Here is a 19,440-nt window from a genome sequence, read left to right as displayed (position 1 = left end):
TCCTTGTGTCCTTTCTAGGTTTTTTTTCCCACAGCAAATTTTAACATTCCAGGTATTGGACAGACATCAAATTCTGAGGTTATTCCGTAGCCTATGGGGAGCACTGTCAGACAGATAAATTACAGGCTGAAACTCACCTTGACCACGTTGGCTTTGTGCCTCTCCAGCACCTGGATGGTCTGGGACGTCTTTGGATCGATGATGAGGATGCTGGAGTGACATCCCTGAGCTATCAGCCCCTGCCAACCCCTAGAGGAAAGGCAGAGAGACGGGGAGGAGGGCACTGAGTCAGAGATAAAGAGGAAAGCTGAACGATGAGGCAAGTGTGAGGGAAGTGAAAGTTCCGTCCACTGCAGACTAGAAGAGATGGCGTGGGAGAGGGAGATTATGCAAAGTACGGCTACGGTAACACTAGGCAATGTAATGCAATTTTCGAGATCTGATTCAAAACTTTTAACTTGAGTTCACATAACTGTATGTCCCCACTTGGCCTGGCAGTGGCTGTTATGCCATCTCCCGTGACTCTATTTCTTTAAATCTGTGCCTGCTTGCATGCAGAGTGTGGCTCGATTGTGTCCAGAATACACTGAATTCCAATCACAATGCAAGCCCGACCACTTCCATATCTGGTTTTGAAGACCCGATAGCAATGTCAGCAATGTGTCAGTACCTGTCACTTAATGAGTCCTGGTGTAACAGGATGATACAAGTCACAATGAAAGAACAAGCGTGACTGTGGTCTGAGATAGGGGAATAATAAATAGTGGGCAGGATGAGGAAGGGGGGAAGTGTGCCTGAGGGTGAAGACCAAGCTGTCTATTATTAAAATCATGGAGGAATTATGCTTATCTACCATCTATTTGAGGTGCAGTGTGTACCAATGTGAAGCATGTAAAAGACAGAAAATCTGCACCAAAGCTGATCATCAAAGATATTCAAGACTGAGAGGTACATATCTCAGTTGTTACCCTTCAAGAATTTAACGTATGAAAACAATGCTAACGTTAGCTACATTTGTGTTGAATAAGGTGTTAGTAGTGTCTGTACCTGCAAAACACAAGTTATAATATCGCCTGTTTCAAATGGCAATGTTTCTCATAGCTTCGGGCGAGTTTTATCACAGAACAGGCTGTTACCTAATGGACAAGCTCCACTGCATTTAGAAAAGCAGAATGTCACATCACATGATGTCTTGAATTCACCGATGCAATGAATGGGAGTGTCTGCCTGTTCTGATTACAGCATCGTAATCGATATTATCAGCATCAGCACAGTGCCGTGATTCTCAGCAGCAACAAGAGGAAACGCAGTCTATGCCTATAAAACAGTAAGCTAGCTCGTATGCAACATCTGTCAGTCGAGCATCTTGACTAGCCAGCTAGCTAAGCTAACGGGCAGAGCTGCAGTACTCACCAATCCACAGCGGTTTTGTTCTGCAAGTTGAGCGTGCCAGTCAAAGTCCGAGCCGCGAGTTTGATGTTGACAGTGTAAGGAATCATTGTTCTTGATAAGTACTTCTGCTACATCAACATTTATTGTCCAAATGCTGCACAAAATACGTAGCTTCGGTGGTTCGGGTCTGTGGTGAATAATAAACAGGAAGTGAATCGGTGTTTCAAAATAGAATTCCGTAAGGGAACGAATCACAGCCTAAAACAGTTCCACAGTTGGCATCTCGGGTTGTATAAATATAGAAGCAAAATGTTTTCGAAACTAATACACTTTCTTTAAATGTTAAGTAAATTGTCTTAACAAAAAGCGAAGAAGATGGGTTGTTTTTTTTGTTTTTTTTTTACTAATATTGACCATCTTTTCATTAATCATGATTATGTACGTACTACAAATTATGCCTCTCAGTTTATTCTAGATCCTGTCTCTCTCAGTGTAGTTATTGAGACTCTTCAAACCACTGATCCTAAGAAATCTACTGGTGAAAACAATTTGGATCCCTTTTTCCTTAATCTTTCTGCTCCACTAATTGCTGAGCAAATAACTCACATTTTTAACCTTTCTATTTCTACTGGTGTATTTCCCAGAGTCTGGAAAACTGCCCATGTCGTCCCCCTGCATAAGGGTGGAGAAAGGAGTGATCCAAATAACTATAGACCAATCTCCAAATTGTCTTGTTTGGCTAAAATTCTAGAGTCACTGGTAAATTGTCAACTTAAGGAATTTCTCACCGCATACTCTGTTCTGAGTCCACATCAATCTGGGTTCAGGCCTTTGCACAGCACTGTTTCTGCCATCACTTTGGTTGTGAATGACATTGTCAATGCCTTGGATGAGAAAAAACATTGTGCGGCCATCTTTGTAGACCTCTCCAAGGCATTTGACACTGTTGATCATTCCTTGCTTTTATATATTTTAAATAATGTTGGTTTTAGTTCAAGTGCTTATGCATGGTTCTTGAATTACCTATCTGATCGGCAGCAGTCAGTGAACTTGGGAACTATTCGTTCAGAGTTTTTACCGATAACTAAAGGTGTTCCACAAGGTTCAATTCTGGGTCCAGTTCTTTTTACAATTTATATTAATAATATTTTTTCATCTTTAACTAATTGCCATGCACATTTATGCGCGGATGATACAATATTGTATTGTATTGCAGACTCTGCTCAGTTAGCTGTGGAGAACCTGCAACATTCCTTTGACGTTCTCCAAGCTGCACTTAATGATCTTAAACTTGTACTGAATGCACATAAAACTAAGTTTATGTTATTCTCTAGAATTAGAGATAATGGTAGCAAAAACTTTCATATTTCCACTGTACAAGGATCCATTATTGAGAGAGTTACATAATATAAATACATTGGTATTTGGATAGATGACAAATTCACATTCAAATTTCATATAGACAATCTTGTCAACAAATTACGACAGAAAATTGTTTTTTTTGTATAGAAATAGAATTAACTTTCCTATGTTTTGTAGGAAAAGGATTGTTGAAGCTGTTTTTCTCTCTGTCATAGATTATGGTGATGTAATTTATAGGCATGCCTCTGCCTCTACTCTTAAGCCCTTGGATGCTGTTTACCATTCTGCTCTTAGGTTTATTACTGGTGATGTTTATAGCACTCATCATTGCATCCTGCATGAAAATGTTGGGTGGTCTTCTCTGTCTGAGAGACGTGATAAGCATATGTATTTATTTATCTACAAGGCCCTTATTGGGAAGCTGCCATCTTATATCACATATGCTAGACTGGTCCTTTGGACCACATCACACTCGGTCTAATGACTGGCTTTCACTGCAAGTCCCTAGAGTTTGTACTGAGCTTGGGAGATCTGCTTTTTGTTTTTATGCTCCGACCGCCTGGAACTCTTTGCAGAGCACCCTAAAAATTGATACTTTAGTAACCCTTGGACAATTTAAATCTATGATCACTAACCACTTCTGTTTGCACCTATTTTAATTGATTTGTTTTATATCTTGTATCCTGTATCTTTTATTATCTGTACATACATACTTGTTTTAATTAATTGTTTTTTGTATCTTGTATCTTTTATTAACTGTACTTATATACTTGTTTGAATTGATCGTTTTCTTTTATTGTATTTTTATTATTATTTTATATCTTTTATACTCGACATCATTGTAAATGAGGGCCAGCCCTCAATGATTTTCTCGAGTTTAAATAAAGGTAATAATAATAAATAATAATGTTGTCATCTGCAGCAGAAATTTGACCATGCGACTCTGGAGTGCCAGTATCACATTTCTAACCAGGTCAGTTGTTCCCAAAGATTATTATACCTGTAAAAGTTTTATCAACATTTTTTTTTTGCGTTTTCAGTCTTTTTCCTGTATGTTTATTTTGCCTCAGAGTCTTTTAGACCTGGCAGCCTATCCTTACTAATCGTGGTTTAGGGGCTTTTAAGCCTAGGTTATTCAAACGAAAGTAAGGTGTTTCCCCAAGTAATTATTTTTTATGTAGTTTCTTAGCTCAGGGATAGGAGGAGCAACTCACTCTTTAATAACAGGGAATAGCCCCAAATGCAATGCAGAATACTGTAAAAGAAAAAAAAGAAAAATTTCCTCAAGCTTTTTTCTGTGTTCTGTTCAGAGACAATGAATATTTGTGACATTTTTGCCTTCAGTCTTCAAGTTCAAGCCTTTCTTGTGTCTAATAGGGAAATTGATTTGCAGCAAGGCACACAATAAAGAAAATACACAGAAACAAACAAGACACATTAAATGGAGCAACAGAAAGAGCGTAAAATTGAGTAAGTGGGGATTGGAGGTATGGGCTAGACAGTTTATCTGTTACAGTTTAGTGACCTTAAGAAAGGTTTTCTATTAACTGGAAGATGATATCATTTGATTCATTCCATTGAAACCCAGAGTTGCCCTTTGAGAAAGATAAATCATTTTTTTTGCCCCACTGACTATGACATTGAAACTGACAAATTCATCAAGACCTGAAGTATTTCACAGCTACATCATAATAAGAGTGCAGCCCATTTCCCTTCGTTTCATAGAGTTGTAGTGACATTGGCACGTGGGATGTGTAGAATATTATATATGCCAAAGAGTTTTTATCATTTCAGAAGGTTCCGGTTGATGTAGTTTATTCACTCTCAGTTGATTTATTACGGGTACAGCACTATTTTTAGCTAGCCAAAATGATATTTTAGACTCTTCTTCTGGAAGATGGTATAAAACATTCGCACCATGCATTATGTTGATTCTGACATATTGAACTTTTTTTAAATGAATCTCATTCTCAAGATATATTGCATGGTGAGTCCAATATATCAGGCCAGGTAGGGAAAACATGATAAGCACAGCCAATCTTCCTGTGTGTGCCGACTAAATGAACCTGCTTCACATGGCTATTGGATTTTGTTAACAATTCCCTGGAACTCTTTGCTGATTTACATGTTAATTGTCAATGGCCAGACTGGAGATTGCATCTCAATTTATCCCTCCACACCCAGGATGTCTTCCTGTCTGTCAACATCATCTAGTGGTCACAGTTTTCTGCACATTTACACGTGACGGTTTGTCACATTTATCATTGTTATTGCAGGCGTGCTGTCTTTAGGATCAACGCTGAGCCGGTGTAAGAGCAATATGCTATTTCTTCTGCATATCAGTGAGGTGTATAGCTGTTTTGCATGTTGTAATTACCATGTCGGTGAATATAATTTTGACAGGTTACAGCTAAAGTGATGTGGGTAACTGTGATATCTACTTGGCAACTTTGACAGCAGCGTATTTCTTTCCACTATCATCTGCAGGCTATAACTACAAGGGACAGGCATTATTTGACAGGGCAAAAGGGAATAAATCAGCCTTTTGTTTCTCTCGCTTGTTTTTCTTCTTACAGCCTTAAAGACTCAATGGCTGTATTAGCCTTGGGACCTGGGCGGCGATGTGTAATGAAGGTTCGGTAATGAAAATGGAGAGCAGGGATAATCACACTTTGGGTCACGTAAAAATCCAATTAGAGCCTCAGTGTTCAGAGTGAGGCTGAGTGCTGGCCGCAGCCGTGTGAAATATCCCCATTATTTCCGCTACCCATCTGTACATCCACCCTCCACTCTCCAGCATTTACACAGCATTCGGTTCTCCTGTTGATATACTCTGATGTATTTCTAACTTGTATTCACACACTTTGTGGGCTTTGGTCTCCTCGGTCTGTGTTATGTCTTGTGTGATTACAGGAAATTAAATGCAACGATCTGCTCATGACAAGTGTCAGAGGTCAAAGAACATTCCGCTGTTGTCATGTGAAAACAAGAGACAATTCTACACATGAAACCCTTTCAAAACCCACTGGATAAACTTAAACATGCATGACAGTGAAACTGACAACAAGGCTGTTTTTCTTAGTTCCAGTGACGATTTGTTGCTCGGCGTCTCCAAAATGTCACTTAATTCTAGCTATAGTTTCAAATACACACAAAGCAGACTAGTATTCTATATGATACAGCATCATTCTCGCTCCTGTCCTCAAAACTCTTAACTGACACACAACCAAAATCCACCCTCCTCATGTGTGTTTTCATGTGTTTCTCAGAAAACAGAGAATTAATGACAAGCTGAAGCCCCCCCCCCCCCCCCCCCCCAGAGTCTCCATGCTCTCATTTCTGCCATCCTGCCAGCCATCCTCTTGATCTTCACATCAGCAGAAATCCCTCTGTGCGCACGCATAGTGGGCACAAGGAAAGAGAAAGATGAAACGGAGGCAACAGGGCCATAAAATTCTCACTGATTTCCCTAAAACCACAGCAGTCCATATGGGAGGCTCGTGTTAATGTTTTACCATATTGCCTCAAAAAGTTTGAGACGGCTGGAAAAGAAGCAAAACATTTTTCTTTTAAAGTTCTAATCACCCGATAACTTTCTCTGTTACTCCTGAAGCATGTCCGATCCACATGAGCGGATCGGGCTCTTAAATCATGACATGCCCGCCGAATGTGTTAAAGTGCTCCTCCACACTTCAAGCAGCCTTGCTTGATGGTTGCAGCGCTGAATGCCAGCAATGAATTACGATGTCACGCTTTCAGCAGAGAGATTCCTGCAAGATAACCCTGATTTATTCTTATCACCAAGGCAATTGAGCATCTGCAGTATGAATTTTAATGAAACATGAATGAGTCATATAGTAAAGGCATTGTCATCTGTTTAATTGGCCGCATTGTATGAAATACAATAGTCTAAATTGCTGGCTTGTAAAAGGGGAACGATCCATCAATTCATTCTCAGGCCATGTGATTCCTTCACTTTGGGAACGATGATACATTATTTATACATGGTATTTATAACAGATTCAGGAAGAATAGGGACGTCAGTAATAGGACATGTTATATTTTGAGACAAAGATAAAAGGCCATAATGTGTATTGTGACTCGATGTAGAAGGGAGGCGGTTGACGGCCTCAGGAAATAGCCAACATCATCGTATATAATCCCATGAAAGCCTAAATAGAGAGTACTGCCAGAGGAAAGCCCGCTTGTTACCCACGCATAGATATTCTCTACCTCAGTAAAGGGCATATAGGAGAATTTCATTTTCATAACATTGAGAGCAATTGAAGGCCACTTATTTGACATCTCTGCAATATCTCTACGGAGCAATAAAAACGCCCAGGTGCAAAGAGAGAGTAATACCGCACAGTCAGATTAACATTATTGTGCTCAGGCGAAAATACATATATCACCTAACACTCTATTTTCACACGCAGGTCATTTTTAGAATAACACTTCTGCCATATCTCCAGTTTAGGTGTATGTGTGTGTGTGTGTGTGTGTGTGTGTGTGTGAGCGTGTGTGTTGGTGAGCGAGCACTTTAACAGGATAATTGAATTTGAATATGAATTTGTTAAGAAGCCTAAAAGTTTTCCCGTTAATGTGCAGACATTTCCTTCGCTAATGCGTGAAGATATGAGTGGGCAAGAACTTAGCTTAGCTATAATACTGCTCATTAAGCTTTTTCTAAACCATTATCTGCAGGCTCAAAGCTTTTAAACATTAGGGGGAATGAGTCAATAAAGCTCTCAGGCGGCAGAGACGGCATTGAGAAACTGAATGATGGAAAATGAATGAGCTTAAAATGGACGAGCTGTTGCCTTGTTAGAAAAATCATTTTATGTCGAAATATGCATTACATTTATGTTTTCCTTAAACCAGTGTTTGCCAGCTTATTTTTCATAGAGTGGCTGTCGGAGGAGAAATGAATCTAGTGCTGATGTGCAGAGTGCAGCCCATGGTCACATAAAGCTCACCCTGAGAGAACTGTGAGCAGAACTATCTGTCCCTTGGTCACACTTGTCCTTGATTTCTCATCAACACAAACTACATATGCTGATGCGACTGTCAGCGTGACTTATCGCTATTCCGGCTATGGCCTCCCTCTTGATGTTTTATTAATGCCTAATAAATGACGAGGTGACAGATGGTTAGACATGGAATGCCGTTAAAGAAAACGAGCCTCTCCCAAGAGGGGGATAAACAACAAATGAATTAAACCTTGGATGTGTGATGTTTCAATAAAAAAGGCAAGACTATATTCAACAGGCCTTCACAGCCTATTAGCTCCGCCGAGGGAGAGGAGCACCGGGGCGGGTGAAGGGCCACGAGACCAAATGAAAAGTAGTTTTGAAAGCAAATTCTACCAACTTAATGTGATGATGAAGCTTATAAATCCAAACCATGATGAGGAAGTTAAGCGGAATTTGTCGAGGCTAAATAAGTTACAGTCATGCAAATTATTTTCTTTTAGTCAGTGGCTGTGATCCATATAGCGTATCCATAGTTGGTTCCCTAAGGCAGGGAAAACAGCTGTGATACTCGCATTCACTTAAAGCCTTGGGTACACACACAGTCTACTATCTTACACTAATATTATGCCATGAATTTATCTAACCTCCCTCCAACAGGATTTGGCTTAGCAGCCTGTGCATGCTGGCTCAACAGTAACTGGGATCCTGATTAGAAAGGGAAATGTAGCACTGCTGGTTCTCCTAACACACCTTGGTGAAGGTCTCAACCTTGAAAATGTATTTATTTATCCCTGGTAACTGTAGTTGGTAATGGCAACTATAGAAAAGCTGTTGCCAGGGCTACACTTAAATCATGGTCAGATACAGTGGCATCAAGAGAGAGAGAAGGAGAGAGAGAGAGAGAGAGAGATATGGGGGGGGGGGGGGGGGGTTGTTTTCTTTGTTTATAGTGATGAAATCTCATTGCATTTCGACGTTTTGGCAATATTGATCATGTAGGTTTCATACCAATAAAGAATATTGATTTGAAATGAAATTGAAGTGAGAGTGAATTTAATGGCGGGAGAGACAACGAGATGGAGAGCAGAGAGCGAGAGAGAGAGAGAAGCAGACAGAGAATGTAGGCAGCCCTCCGCTCAAGGTTGATGCCTGTGAGGGAGACAAAAAGAACAGGAATCCACAGTAAGCTCAGACACTCATTATCACAACTCACCTCCGTAGCAGGAGCCTGCACTCTCTAAACTCCACTAACTCTCTTTTCTCTTCCAACCGATTTACCCTACCTACATACACCATGAAGAATTACCACCGAACTCACCTGTGCATCTCTTAATTGTGTGTGGGAGTGTGTGGGTGTGTGGATGCATGTGCATGGGTCTGACAGAGGCACTCTGTCTTAGCCCAGAGACGAGTTATGTGCTAATTAGCCCAGTTTCAATTAAGCCAATTACTTTCCAGATGCAAGGATGCATGACAGTTCAATATTCATCGACCAGCACCTGTGTGCATGCGTGATTGCGTGTGTGCATGCATGTGTGTGCATGCTCGCGTGCGTTTGTGAGGGAGTGAGTGCCTTAAGAGTCAAAGGTAATCCTGAATATGAATTAGCTAAGGAGAGAAGAGGGCTAAAAGTTTTGTGTGTCAGAGAGAGAGAGAGAGATAGAGAAGAGCAAGGGAGATAAATGGAGGTGAAAAAGAAACGCTGGAGGGTAGTTTCATTCTTATGCATACAACAGTCCCTTAATGGTGGTTAATCTGTCGCCTCTGGACGTTTATGGAACTCCTCCGTCTTGGGCCATCCACTATCGGAGCAGCAGTCGCTCCTTGGGTCAGGATAAATGCAGATGAAAAGCGCTGGAAGGCGAATTGACTGCGCTACAGTATGGGAGGAGAGAAGATGAAACGGTTACTGCAGGTTAGCGCCTGATCTGACAGAGACCCAAGATGCCGTCAGCTAATTGGACTTCCAGCCAAATCAATTTGTCGATACCGGAGTAGATACTGTAATTAATGCAAAGTACTGCTTTTAACTCAAGGCTAAGAGGCGGTAAAAACTGACAACCGTATCCCTATCTGGTTTCCCCCTCGTAAGTATCCTTTAAGTTCATTTGAGGAAATGAGCTGCGTGTTTTCGGAGTAGAGAAGTAACACCGGCTTATGTAAAGCAGATCAAGGTGTGAAGTACGATGACCTGATCCTGATATTAAGCGTCAGTGTTATCTTTGGGTTGAGACAGCCAAATAATGAAGCAACAAGAGCAGCTGCGGGTGCTGTGTGAGGAGATGGAGCTGAGAGGACAAACACATCCTCCAAGAACAGACTATTTCTCCTGAAGAAAACAACTGCATAATTCCTCTTGTAGATTTTTACACATTCACTGTAATTGTTCCTTCACCTTGTCATGCGTTTACTGTAGTTGTTCCGAAAAAATGAGTCTACATCCTGATGAAGCAGAAACATTCTTTTTTACCTCTCTTGCCTCAATCCCTCCAGTTACATTTCCATTTCCATCTAGCTGACGCTCTTATACAGAGCAACTTACAATGACTGCAACAGTAAAATAAGCTTCAATTCTTCTATCACCAAAATCAACCAATAATAATGAGTGCAGAGGTTAGTGACCCTACAATATTCATGTAAGAGCGAGTGCTGTGAAAAGAAATACAATAAGAGCTAAAGAAATGGAAGGATTTTTTTAAAGAGAGCAATTAGAGAGAGTAGATGGGTGATATTGCAGAGGATGACCTGAGGCACTCATTACTAAAAGATGAGCTTTCAGCCTACGATGGGAGATGAGCAGTGACTGCTGTTCGGACTGGAGCGGGAAGGTCATTCAACTTTTGGGGAGCCATGAGTCAAGGCCGGGAGGGGGGCGGGATTTCACAGTCAGCGTGTTCATAAAGTTGGGATGAAATCAAACTCTCCAACGCCCTTGTTTTGGCGGCGGGGCGACACGCGCTGACCAAACGGCGGACCTGGAAAAATGAAGCGGGGACGGAGCGGCGGCGACGGTAAGAGCAGATGCGCCCGGGTGCTGATGGGTAATCAATCACCTTCACTGCCGAAATGAGAGCAGGTTCCACTGCGGTGATCCTGAGACGGAGACGAGGGGAAGAGACACCGGGGTGGCTGCAGAGGATGAGAAGGAAAGAAGGGTAGCGAGACGAAGCGCAACGGAGTGGAAAAGACAAAGGCGAAGCTTGATCACGTCTTCCCCCCGGGGCTGAGGACCCAGACCTTAACCACACAGCCGGGGGAACACACTCACCGAGGATGACTAATAGTGCAGTAGAGCTGGAACCCTTGATTTAACGCTGAACCTCTCCTCTAAGTCGTCTCACATGTCAGTATCAATTAGTATGTGTGTGTGTGTGTTGGGGTAGGAGGTGGGAGAGTGTTTTACCCCCCACATGGATCCACAAAATGAGTAAGAGATGTAATATTCCGTCTTTGCAGCTTAACAACGCTGAGTTTTCCATCAGTGTCGGATTGGAAGTGGAATTGTGCGCTATTACCTGAGCAGGTGACGGATTTATTTCGCTATGCTGACAGTTTGATTACAGCTTCTGTCAGCTAAACCCATTCAGGAAGAGATTCCTGCCCTGTTGCTATTCATCACCTGTCAGATCCAAGGGGCCTGATGATTTTCCCATCAAGGAGGAATGAATTAAAATTGTAAATATGAGGTATTTAAACCGCCTCTTATGGCTAATTGTTGAATTGACGGGGTGTGGATGCGCACTAAATTTCTGTATTGTGATTTATAATGAGGAAAGCTGCATATAGATCATGTATAGAGTGTTTTATAAATCTGTGCTTACGCAGCTCTGTGGTTTCTGATTTAAGCAAAGTTTTATGCATCTGGCCCCAGGTGGGAGAAAGCAAAGAAAGTGAAAACTGGGGAAATACGGAGGCAATTCATGAGAAACCCAGGGGAGTGGAAAAAAACATGATGTGAAAGTGGACAAAGCAAAATGTGGAAGAATTCAGTATGGGGCTAACAGCAACAAATTTAACCCATGTTGTCGAGCCCAAAGGAGGATATTGGACTGCAAAGGAGTACAGTTTCTTCAGCTTGAACTTTGTGCTGTCAAACACAGGCAAATTTCTGCTGACACCTCCTCCTCCTCCCTCTCTCTCTCTCCCTCTCTCTCTTTCTCTCTCTGTTTCTCTCCCCGCCAATGTTTTTTTTTCCAGGTCTTTCTTCTCAGAAGGGTGTTGAATAAAACATGACACTTGGCTCAGCTGTGTTGCTGCTGATGCAGCTCCGCTACAGTTTGCTGTGTGTGTGCTGGTGTTGAAGCTCACTGAGTACGGTCTCATATGCGCGTCATGAGGTCACCACCGTCAGCTACAACTCACTGTTGGAACAGGACCGCGGAGAAATAAACTGAAATAAATGAGAAGCTATAAAAGAAAAAATATTCAGACTGTTAGGACTTGCAGTAAATTTGAATGCATATCATACACGGTTGCAGTGATTTCCCCACATGATGAATTTGGGGTGGTGTGTGTGTGTCTGTGTCTGTGTGTGTGTGTGTGTGTGTGTGTGTAGCGGGGGATGGGGGGAAAGTCCGTCCGTTCGTCAAACATGATGTCTCTGGTGATATCTCACTTTTATTTGACGGAACTTGAGGGGTGATGCATCTTCGCTCTGTTCTAGCGTTTAAAGCTACAATAAGCAATTTTCCGACCTCTAGAAGGTGACAGAAACCAACACATTTGTAAATAAGACACAGCAAAGTCACTGCACTATGGAAGCCCCTAAGGACAAACCTAGCAAAGCACTGTGCATAAAGGCTATCAACTAAGCTAAACGTACCTACGGAGAACTGTCACCGCTTACCAGTCTCGCTTTGCCAGATCTTTCTCCCGCTGAAGGTCACATGTCCCACAATGACAAATGAAGAGGTAGGTTTTTTTCAGTTTTTTTCAGGAATGGGAGAGAGAGAGAGGACCGCTTTTAAACAGCGAGGGACCAGACAAGCTAGTTAAAAAAAAAAAGAAAAGATATTGAACGGAGCGAGAGGAGCTTCGTTCCGGAGCGGAATTGGACAACAATCTTTAGAAAAGAGGTGAAAACAGTCACCTCTTTTCTAAAGCTTGTTGTCAAATATTGTTTTATATCATTATGTCTCAATTAAATCTCCACATATTAGTTTCAGGATTGGTTATAAGGTCTGATATCGCTTTCTTTTTCTAACTCAAATGTGATGTGCCAGACACCGCTGGTCCGATTTTGACGAAACTTGGAGGGATGAAGCATTTTGTCACTGTGTTCTGGTTTTGAAAAAAATTACACTATAAGTATATTCTGAATTGAGGGTGTGTAACTTTTTGAAACGAGCAGCTATATGAGAACACGTTGAGACAGGCTGCAGGTGAGCAGAGGCAGGGTCAGTTGAAATTAGCGCAAACGTGTGTGTTTCCTCTACATGCTGTGTTGCTGTGTCAGTACCTGTTAGGAAGGTCTAAAATATGGCAAAATGACATTTTTACATGAATAATTTATTGCACATCCGCAGTCGTTCAAGAAAGCTTGCAGTTTTAAATAGCTACTCTGGTGAAACGAATAGATTGAACATTTCGACACACAAATCTGAAGCAACATTGTTTCAATTTATGTGTTAACCAGGACTGATGCTAACCTTTAAGGCCAAAGAAAAACAAACATTTTACACATGCTGGCTCTACAGATCAGCAAATGTGTGTTTATTCCTCATCTCAGCAGTGTGCTTATTAAAGTGAACTTGGAAACTTGTTAAAAATCAGGCTGCAGCCGAAAAACAAAAAAACATTTGCTACTTACAGCAGCATGGCTCCATACAGACTTCGGCGGAGTCGGGTGTTTAACTGGTGTCAGTGGTAGAAGCAATGCTGACCTTTTAGCCACTCAGTAGGTGGGAGAGGAGTCATTAATGTGGAGATAAAACATGGATCTGCCCCCCCACTGCAGCTGGCAAAGAAGAAGACTCCACATTATTAACCGATTACAGCTGCACTACGACACTGAAAACAACAACAACAAAACAAGCATTTTGTAGGAAACTGCTGCAGCAACCCATACAGTGAGACCTTCTCAGTTCACATCCCTGAATCACACTCTGATGCTTGTTTTCTTTAATTAACCAGTGTCAGACTGAAAAAAATCTGCCATCCTAGCAAATGCATGGTCTTTTTCTCTTCATGTATATGCATACCATTATATTACGGTGAGTCTAGTGTTTCCATGTCAGAGGACACATTTTTGAAAAGCTTTCAGTATAATCCATACACCCAATACAGTCCCACCAAATGAAGGATTCAGTCATTTCCAAATCAAGTGTCTAATGGGAAACACACTTCAAAATGAATGAAATTTATTTTTCAAGTATCGCTCTAATTGGCACTTTCAAAACAAAGTTCACATTTTTCTGTCATCATTTACGCATATGTTAAGTCCTTAGTTTTAGAGTGGCGATGCCAGGGCTTGCTGTTTGTGATATAGCTGGTGTTCCTCGGTGGAGAAAGCAAACGGTAATTCCATTATCCAGATGCTGGAGATAGTAATGCAATACTGAATGTCTCTGTGTCTGTGCCAGAGTGTGTGCTGGTGTTTTGTTTTTATGCGTCTCCACTGTATGCTCACTAATGGCCACTCTTAATGCTTTTTCGCTTAATAGTGGAGCTGTTTCCCCATACACACGGAAATGGGATTGGACCGGTGCCACTATGTGGCCAAATCCCTTGTAATGAGCAGCAATTCAGCCGCTGCATCCACTAGAGCGGACCAGAGAAAATTAACAAATAACATTCTTCTCATTTCGCTCTGCAGTTGCCAGGTTGAAGGGTGGGAGAAGCTGAGAGAGATGAGAGAGCTGGGCCAGCTGCGGTGTGTGTGTGTGTGTGAGAGAGGGAGAGAGAGCGAGAGAGAGACAAGGGAAGGGAAGGGCAGGGAGAAATACTGCCCAGGGCAACTAAGAAAAGTAAGTGAGGAAGAGTGTCCTTGTCTGAATGTCACAATATAAAACTCTCTCCCTCTCACTCTCTCTCTCTTTCTCTCTCTCTCTCTCTCTCTCTCTTGCAAATCCAAGGCCACTGCAGCATTCAGCCTTTAGAAAGAAAAGTTGGGAAAAGAATAGCACAATCAATGAGTGATTGAGGCTCAAGACAGGTTCCTGCCTTTCAGCCGCTTGCAACTGTTGCTCATCAGGCAGACAAACAGACAGAGATAGGCCTTGCAAAGCAACTGCAGAGGGCCATTTGTATAGTACTTCGACTGTTTCCCAATAATTAACACTACAAGGTTGAAGTCACTTGAAATATCCCTATTCACACCACAACCAAATTATGCGTGCATGCTTAATTTACAGAACAAACGGAACAGTTCTGTATGATTCAGGAGATTATCCAACCGTGCTTAATGTGTATGATTCTCCCGCATTATCAGTTTTTGCAGGAATGTTCCACTCAATAGTTTAGCAAACAAAGCTCTCTAGCAGACAAGAGAATGAGCAGCGCATGTCTGAGAAAGTCTTCAGATAATATTCATGCCGGGTATAAGATGGAATCCCTGGATGCGGCGCAATTTTGCTGCGCTACCAGCTGCAACTAAATGATTACTAGCTGCATCTTCTGCCTGGACACACTCACAAGACTGGAGAGCTCTGGGGGAGGAGGAGAGGGGAAACACATGGAGGTTCAGCAGTCAGGTAATCCGATTGGCAGTGGAATAAGAAGATTAGCATTACACACTGATGGGTGTGAACGCACAAGAAATAGTGGCGGGGATTCTGTGCTGAGTTTGGCTGTGTACCTGGGCAGGTTATGCACTGGGAATCTAGATGTGGGACTGGGACTTAATGCTGCTGGTTGGAAAGGTGGCGGGGAGATTAAACGGTACAGTGAGGTCGTTTTATGGCCTGTGAAATCACAGTTGGAATTTCCGATTGACTTTACTGACCTTGATGAGCTTTGCTGCTATATATCTGGAAGTCTGGAAGTGTTATTTTAAGAGGTTGTTGTTTCTCTTACCTCAAAGTGGTTTTATTGGACATGCCCATTTGTGCCTGAGGCACATACTTGTTAGTATCCCAGCAGCATCTTGATTGCTGTAATACTGTATTAGACATGTTTGCCATGGACCACCTTGTTTACTAATTCTGGTGCTCTTCAGAGATGTTTTTACATTAATGCACCCGTACAGCTTGGAATGTAATTGCTTTCAATCAGTTATAATGATACTGGGGAGTGGGAGTCCCTTCGGTGGGTATTTTGATTCGTAAATAAATACACACTTAATATCCATACATCATTTCAACGCATGAATGATGATTGTTGTGCATAGGGCAAGGCGAGCGCGAGTTTGAGATCTGAGCTTGTAAAAATAAGAGGATGAGTGTGATGCGTTTGTGCGAGATGTTTTCGAGGAAGACAGTGCAGCTACACGGGGCTGAGCAAAGTAATATATGTTTTCACACTGATTAGTAGAGGAGATGTATCAGTTGCCAGACGACATAGCGAGACACATTAAAGATTCATGGACAGAAAATCATCTGTAAATCACTGTTATGATTCATGCATATTTAACGAGGCCCATAAGCAGTAAAAACCCAGAGTCTGAGTCTGGAGCCAGCACTTCTTCTGCTTTCTATAATAATGAACATAGGTGTTCTCAGCAGCCAACACCCCGCCGACCAGCCTGAAGGCATCATCCTTTACTCATCCGCATGCCTCTCATCCATCAAAGCACCTTAAGATAGATGAGAGGCACGCAGGCCTGAATGGATATGATTGGATAAACAAACCTATCTCTTCGGGAACGTGCCTTCCTGCTTTTACTGATTTCACTAAGCAAACAGTCTGCTACAGTGGCTTAATGTGGCTAACGACGCTTTCTGCATTAAGAAATGGACTGAGGCAAGCACATTAAGAGAAACTCATTTATCCACGCAGAGCAGGTTTGGTGTCTCATATTGCGCTGCACTACCCTCTTCAAGGTTAATCAAAAAGGTCTTCTTTCCGCACAGTATTCCAAGGGATGCATTATGGGAGAGCAATCAGCAGGGAACCTGATGGAGCGGAGGAACTGCATCTCCTCTCCAGCGATGTAGTGGAAACCAAGGCATCAGTAAACATGTTGTCCCCCACAAGTGATGCAGTCATATTTGCACAATCAGTAACAATTAATATGTATATGGTACAGTGTATGTAGTGTAGGTGTATCTGAGTCTCCTCAGGCTTTGTAGCAAGCTTGGTGTTGATATGTCAAAAAGTGAAGAAGCTTTAGGGGAAAACTATAATTCAAGAAATTAAAAATGCCATAAATTCCAGTCTGGTGTACACTGATGGTCTTGGAGGCAAATCTGTAGAGCAAGGATGGCTGGTTAGGTGCACCACATTTCATGTCAGCTGCACTTACAGTGTGGGAGGTATGGCTTGTTAGGATTTTTTATTATGATTTGTGATTATAGCAACCCCCTTGGGTCAAGCAGTATGATTTGTAAATGTGGAAATGCAATGGCAAGATGCATCATTCCCTGGGGACAGAGAGCAAAGGGAGCTGAAGAAGGAGATAATGGATGGAAAGAACACTTAGCGGCATGATCGCTGGCTAATTAGCTGTTTTTAAAAATTTTAATGAACCTGTATTTATCCAGGGAAGGTCGACTGAGTATGCCTGCTTCCCCCCCCCCCCCCCCCCCAGAATGGCCATTAATGCAAAGGCCAGCACGCCGGCCCTCGTGGTGCGCTGGGAAGGCAGCATCAAGGTACGGGATGCAGGCAGGATAAACAAACTGGCTCTGTTGCATGGCTGAGCCTGGGCAGCCTGGAGGCAGTAGCAGGGGGGAATTTGGACTAAATCCAAAACAGCCTCACCCACCCCCTTTACAGTGAGCTGATGCAGCTGCAGAGCACCTTCAGCCTCCGTTTCATCCCCCTATGGAGCAACATGGAGCATCTTATGCTGGGGACACATGAGAAGCCTTTTAAAATCCTGGCCGATTTTGAAAACGCATTGCATCACACACATAACAACAGACAAGTTGTCAAACACTTATATATAACTGAGATTACCCTGCTGCCTCCTGATTGGTCACTGACGTCAGGACCTCTACTCTCACAGGAACTCGCACAGTCCAACATGACACCAGTCAAACAACAATGGAGGCGGGCAGCCAGACTCGGCTTGCTCTGCCTCGCCTCACCCAGCTCTCATTGGCTGTCTCCGCTCTTGGGATGAATCTGTTATCCCCACACACTACAGGACGTGTTGAGGACCCGTCCAGCTGTTGAGTCGTAAATATGAAATATATTTGATATTATGGGGGCGGCTCAGATCAGTCTGCGATGTCCATCGAGGTGCTTACTGAATCTGTAAACCCCTCACACTACCAGATAATCTTTGCCGACCATTGGTCCAGACCAAGCATCCGATCAGGATTTCCCCTCTCATTGTCAGGATGGACAAATCTGGTGTAATTCACTCCCATAATCCCTGAAAATCCTTTTTCGCTGCTGCAACAACCCAATTTCCCCACGGGGATCGTGAAAGTTTCATCTTATCTCGTCTCATCTTATCTTCCACTGAATTTGGGTTGGGTTTACACTTCACTGCATCCCTGCTCATCCCGAGGAAGTGGTGTTACTGTCATGCCCAGAGAGAACAAGTGTGGAGGAAACATCCAGTCTCTGAGGGGGGGGAGACAATAGCGGCATCAGCTTCCCACAAGGGTCTCTGGAGGGCTTGAGAATAGTCCTATTCCTAGTCCTGCTCACTGTGCGGCGGAGCCAGGTTGCTGTCGCTCTTGATGGCGCATCTTATCCAGAGCAGGCCAGCTGCAGCCCCTCCACTCCGCCGGGCGCCTCGTGGGTTTGGCAGAGCGGCAGTGCCAATGCCCATCAGCACTGCACATCAGTCACAGCATGGCCCAGATTCACACATCATCTCCACTTCAGAGGCCTGGCCGACTGTGTGTGTGTATGTGTGTGTGTGTGTGTGTGCGTGTGCGAGGGTTTGTGTGTGTCCGTGTGCATAAAATTAACTAACCGAGGCTATTAGAGATTTCATGAATCTAATCTTTGCATGAAAGGGGCCCGACACAAACCGACCCGACATATTCCTGCCACCTGGAAAGTGCAGAGGAGATGCAGTTATCTTTTGCCTTTGTGGAGGGGAAGCGATTTAACCTGCGGACTCGCTTTCAGACCCAGTCCAGCAATTCAAAAAATTCCAAGTCCTGGATACCTCAAGAGGCACGCAAAACACACACACACACACACACACACACACACACACACACACACACACACACACAACAAAGTACACACTGAGGGCTAGAAGGCGCTCTGAAGAAAACTCTGCCAACACTGCAGAATTCTCCAACATGCTGTTTCACCCAAACACATTACTCCTATTAGTTAAATTTTCTTGAAATTCTTGACCCTGCAAACATACTAGTAAGATTTGGAATCAAGTCTCCGTTAGTTTCATAGTTATGGCTAAAGAATTCTAATCATCTAATGGCAGAAATCCCAGATCCAGATCACCACCCAAATTGAATCAACTGCTCTTTGATTCAAGGTCTATCTGTCCACCAAATTTCATGAAAATCCGTTCATAAGCTTTTGAGATATCCTGCTGACAGACAGACAGACAGATAGAGAATAAAAAATAATGGGAGAAAACATAACGTCCTTGGTGGAGGCAATTAAAGAACTTTCAAAGATATTC

At 42.7% G+C, this 19,440-nt stretch overlaps 1 protein-coding gene across 1 annotated transcript in view; it reads right to left on the bottom strand.

Moving 5' to 3' along the window:
* The window catches only part of wdr11 (WD repeat domain 11), a 53,263-nt gene extending 51,698 nt beyond the window's left edge, over positions 1-1,565 (bottom strand). Inside the window, exons 1-2 of the mRNA XM_071922575.2 lie at positions 1,414-1,565; positions 138-249 (exon numbers count right to left, since the gene is read on the bottom strand). Of these exons, the coding sequence (XP_071778676.2) occupies positions 138-249; positions 1,414-1,499 (198 nt within the window). The 5' untranslated portion in view covers positions 1,500-1,565. The remainder of the gene's footprint in view (positions 1-137; positions 250-1,413) is intronic.
* Between the last annotated feature and the right edge of the window lie 17,875 nt (positions 1,566-19,440).

Source organism: Centroberyx gerrardi, chromosome 15 (genome assembly GCF_048128805.1).
Source record: "Centroberyx gerrardi isolate f3 chromosome 15, fCenGer3.hap1.cur.20231027, whole genome shotgun sequence".
Classification (NCBI taxonomy): Eukaryota; Metazoa; Chordata; class Actinopteri; order Beryciformes; family Berycidae; genus Centroberyx; species Centroberyx gerrardi.
Note: the sequence above shows the minus strand (reverse complement) of the source record. Positions and strands in the feature narration are given on the sequence as shown.